The sequence below is a fragment of the Octodon degus genome, unplaced genomic scaffold (assembly GCF_000260255.1).
Source record: "Octodon degus isolate 3935 unplaced genomic scaffold, OctDeg1.0 scaffold00129, whole genome shotgun sequence".
NCBI classification, from domain to species: Eukaryota; Metazoa; Chordata; class Mammalia; order Rodentia; family Octodontidae; genus Octodon; species Octodon degus.
In genome coordinates this window covers 1,124,490-1,129,427 of record NW_004524705.1, presented here as the reverse complement: position 1 = coordinate 1,129,427, position 4,938 = coordinate 1,124,490, and the positions used below count along the sequence as shown (strand labels likewise).

Below are 4,938 nucleotides of genomic sequence, written 5' to 3'. Positions count from 1 at the left end.
CATGCGCTGCCACGACGGCTGGGCACGAACACGGGCGAGGTCGCCGTGAGCCACAGGCCAACAGTGAGCGCTGCACCGCATGCGCTGCTCCAACGAAGAACCGTGATCGCTCTGGTAAAGACACGCGAGGAAGCCCTTTGCGAGACAGCACACACAAAGCTCTAGTCACAATGCACACACCCCTCCGACCCTTACTTTCCTGTGAGGAAAACTGTAATTCCAATGTATAGTCAGAGAAAAATCCCTGGCTTATGAGACTGGATTCAGACAAAGGAAAAGGGAAACTAAATCCAATCTCCTAAGTGATCATCACTGTCAGTGCCAACACCAAAAAACTGTGGCTAGCCCTGAGTGGCGGTCCCCTTCGCAGGACTGTGACTAGAAACCCAACACCCCGGCCTAGAGGAGGAACCTGTTTGGGCTCAGAGTCTGCAGGGGACTCAGCCATGGCTGGCCGGCTCCCAACAGAAGCGGCCTGGCACAGGGGCCTGGCGGGAGAAAAGGCGCTACTAGTCACGGCCAGGAGTCAGAGAGGGGGCACAGGGACGGGAGTCAGCCTTGCAGGTCGTATCCCAGGGACCACTGCAGCCAGGCCGCGTCCTGATAGCTCGGGCAGCTCCTGCATCATGGACAGGTGAACCCGCTGAGGAGCTCAGGCCTGGAGGGCTAGTCACTTTCCACACGTGGGACTTCCAAGTAGGCATTCAAATACAGACCATAATATTCTGCACTCCAAAGCATGACTAAAAAACTCAGCAACAAACAGAAGAGGAGAAAGAGGAAAAGTGGCCCAGGAACAGGAGCCTCATTCTACAAGAAAACCCAGAAAATGTGCCTTGAATTTGCCCAGTATTTAAAAACTGCAGAAAGGCGGCAGGGAAAACCAACAACTTTGCGAAGAGATCCAGCAAACCTGCAAAGACCAGCAGTCAGAAGACGCAAGGTAGGGCCGGCCAGACAGCTCGGATTAAAGCACCTGCTTGGCAGATGCAGGGACCGGGGTTCAGGTTCTATCCCTGCGAGCTGCGTCAGCCCCACCCCCAGGACACGCTGGAGATTGGGCACTGCTTGTACAGCAGTCAGACGGTGTAGAAAGCGATAGCAAATCGGTCTACCGAGCCCCAGGGCAAATGTTCCAACTAATAAAGTGAGTTTTAGTAACACTGGCTGCACAACCTACACGCTATGATCACCACACACAGGTGAATTGGTTCTAAGAATGAAAGGTGATTAAAAGCAAAAAAGTCCTCTTTCCCCTGATTTAAAACCAACTAATATTAGCCTGGCTAAGAAAGGACTTCACTGAATCTGGATTTATGGGAGAAGATATGCACTTCGGAAAACTATAGGCAAACTTCTGTTGGCCTGGGCATTTTCTGAACACAAATAGCTTTCATGAAACTTTCAATGACCCCTAAAACTGAATTCATGTATGTATAGATAAATAAAAGAGCACTTCTCAGCTCACAGGCATCACCTACAGGTGCACAGCAAGAGCTTTTAAGAAATATCTGTGCCCACTTCTCAATGAAGACTGGTCAAACAAGATTCAGAGACAAGGTTCTAAACAAAAGTTCTTGCTTAGTTTTTGTGGCTTATTCCAAGTGATTCTAATTTAAATATAAGACTGAGAACCAACCACTAATCCCAATTATAGCTTTAAATGATGGAGCAATTTCCTGACTGTGCAGCAGTAAAAACCGTCAGTAAAGCCCAAACTAAAAAGCAGAAGAGCACGCTCGTATTCATTTGGTCTATCTTGGTGTGTGCCTTGTATCCGCCACGCACTCCACGAAGGCTGCTCACCAGGATTCCCCATGCGAACCAGGGCTACTGTTCAGGTGGACAACACTAAACTCAGGCCCGTACTCCTTACCAGTGCAGCCTCCCCCACGGCAATGGCACCTTATCAAGGAGGACGCTGGAACCCCTAGTAGTTCTTATTTAATATGAACCAACCCACTCTTCCCTAATGCATAATAAATTAAAATGTCCACACATTACAGAAACAAAACACAAAAAAACAAAAGCTAAATAGAGGGCTGGTGAGATGGCTCAGTGGTCTAAAGCACCTACTTGGAACAAGCTTAGCAAAGCACAGGGACCGCGGTTCAATCCCCCAGCACCACATGCCAGCCCGCCCGCCCCCTGGTGGGCTGAGCTGGCCACACACGCACACACACACACAAATATAAATAAATAAATAAAAATTTTTTTAAAAAAAGCTAAATAGATGCCAGCCAAATTTAGGAGCCAATGCCCAGAGTGATCCCCAGACCCAGAAGTACTTCAAACTGTGTTCTCCACAACTGGACATTCATCTATGGAGCAACTACGCACCTTCTGGTTACTTTGAGATTTGGAAGCTTCAGAACAAGAGGCATTCTTTGCACGCTGAAGAGTGATGTCCTCAAAATCAGTACATTTGGGCAGAACTTCGAATCTCCCCTGACGAGGTTCAGGCTGGGCTCTATTCTGAGGGAAGGCAGAACCACTGCAGAATTCCTTCAGTTTTTCCAGAGACTGTGAAGCAATTCTGGTCCTCAGACAGCGTTTTCGCTCTTGGGAAGCAAATGAGAAGAAAGCACAGCACGAGGACTTTGGCCTCAGTGTCAGCTTACAGCCTGCACAGGACTAAAGAGGGCCGTGCCCACTGAAGTCGGGAATCTAACTAGCTGACAAAGGAAGGACGATAACCAGATTCCGCGTAAAAACACCCTACTGAACAGCTATATAATTTCACTTACTACTGAAGCCCTCACTAGGAACTACACGAGCATTTTGCTTCTGTTTGCTTTTAGCTGCCAGGACAAACAGGACAGGAAAAGTGACAATCACAAATGAAATATCTGAAGCAAGAACAGAAAGTGAATGGCTGGTTCAGCTAAATCCCAAGTCAGTAACTAAGATAAACAGGAGCAAATCCTACAAAAGAGACTCCTACCAGAGCACCGTCCTCAAGCGATGGGATAGAGGGGAGAGTTCTAAAGCAAGCTCATTCCTAGCTTTTCTGCACCTGGGCAGCACACTGGAGATTTTCCTGGAAGGGGAAACGGGAACACAGGCTGTGTGGGCACCGAAACCCAAGTCCAGAGCTCACAGCTCCTCTTCCAGGCACTTTCAGGTTAACACTGAATCCAAACTTTAAGTTTCATGCAAATATAGGCACCGTACATGTTCATCTCCAGTGGCAGGTATAGCCACTGAACTGGGACATCTATTTCATTACTTATACATTTATTTGGGTTCCCGTGTCCAGAGATTTCCCATCTCTTACTACAAATTCTGTGAGACCCAAAACTAGAGGAAAATCTACTCTACGAGCCCTAAATGCGTAAGAGCTCAAAAATATTGTTTTCCAATGGTGTGTGTGTGTGTGCACACTCACACAGATATATGCGATGTACACATGCGGTCAGTGGTGCTGGAGATGGAGCCCGAGCCTCACCCGCGGGGCAAGCACCATCCCACTGAGCCACCTGCCAGCCCTCAGTGCCTCTTAACACTGCTTTGTGCAAAAGAGAGGGCAGCCCTGGGTGACCTGACATCAGAGTCATCAGAAAGTTCCGCGAAGTGAAAACAAGCTGCAGATCACCACACACAGCGCAAAGCACCCTGTAAAACACAATCCTTACCGCTAACCAATTTGTAGGTTTAGGTGTGCGCCCACATCAGTGGGCCTGAACGGGAAACTCTGGACCAACACTCCGCGGCCCAAACAAGAAGCAGGGCCTTCCCTAAAGAGAAAGCTGTGCACTCTACTTCCAAATCCCTACTGCCTGGTATCTTCCTATCAGGAATGCTCCACTTCTGTAACATGGCTGGCAGGAGTAAAAGAGCAAGTGGGGAGAGCTCTACTGTCCCCACCTTCCACGCACCACACTTCGGCTCAGACAGGGGGCAGCTTGGCCCCTAAAGGAAAAAGTGCCACACTTGGTGCCTTCTCCTCTCTGCCCCCTGGAAGCTGAGGCCTGGTAGACTCCTTCGGCACAGAGGCAGCACCGCCCAGCACTCACCAGGATCGCCAGACAGTGCCAGGCTCCCTCCACCTTCCTGTTCCTGGGCTTTCTTCCTCACTTTCTTCTTAGGAGGTGCAGCTGTCTCCGCAGGTCTTTTCCTTCTGTCAGTTTTTGCAGCCTGCATTGGGAAGGTCAGAGAGCATACATGTTGTCTCAGCCGGGAAGGCTTGAGGTATGTGAAATAAGTGACATGTCCCTTCTGGATGCCATGGAATTCACTGCCGCCCACGCTGCATAGAACCATCTATGGTACCTTTAGCCCTGGAAAGGCCACTGGGTGAGGTGGGAACTGGCAAGTCATGAGCCTTGGTGTTAAGGTTTGTGTCTAGTTGTCTCCCCAAAGCCACACGCAGTCATGTGGCGGACTTCTAGACTTTGTGATTAATTCCTGAGCCAGTGCTACGATTATGGGTGTGAGCTCCACCCAGCCTGGGGCAGACGGCCTGAGTGCAGCCTAGGGCACACAGACTTGCTCGCTGTAGCCACTGCCACCGTTACTCCTCCCTTTTGCTCTTTTTTTAATTTTATTTTTTTTCCATAATTTTATTGAGAAATAAATAGCAATGAGCCAATTTCAAATCAAATTGGTAGGACAGTTCCAATAATTAACACATTGCATGCTAGTGGTTGTTTGTTGTACAAGATGCAAAAATGATATCCTGTTTACAGACTTTATGAAAAATAAGTGTTCCATGTTATGCCTAAGGTGTTTGATATGCAGTGAGGTTAAGCTCAACTGCCTAAGTTGTAGGGTAATAACAATAAGCTTGTCTTCTGGATGGTTAACCACCTAAGTTTGCAGACCAAAAATTAGAGAAAAAGGAGGGCTGCAAGGAAAGCCAACATTTTGGCCCTAGCTTTGCAAGGTCAATTAAGACTCAGGACATATGAGAACTTGTACTCTAACGTCATGTAACTC

The 4,938-nt window shown here is 48.4% G+C and overlaps 1 protein-coding gene across 1 annotated transcript in view; it reads right to left on the bottom strand.

Moving 5' to 3' along the window:
- Window positions 1-4,143, bottom strand: part of Msh3 (mutS homolog 3) — a 132,026-nt gene extending 127,883 nt beyond the window's left edge. The window contains exons 1-2 of the mRNA XM_012516845.2: window positions 4,017-4,143; window positions 2,341-2,561 (exon numbers count right to left, since the gene is read on the bottom strand). Of these exons, the coding sequence (XP_012372299.1) occupies window positions 2,341-2,561; window positions 4,017-4,143 (348 nt within the window). The remainder of the gene's footprint in view (window positions 1-2,340; window positions 2,562-4,016) is intronic.
- Between the last annotated feature and the right edge of the window lie 795 nt (window positions 4,144-4,938).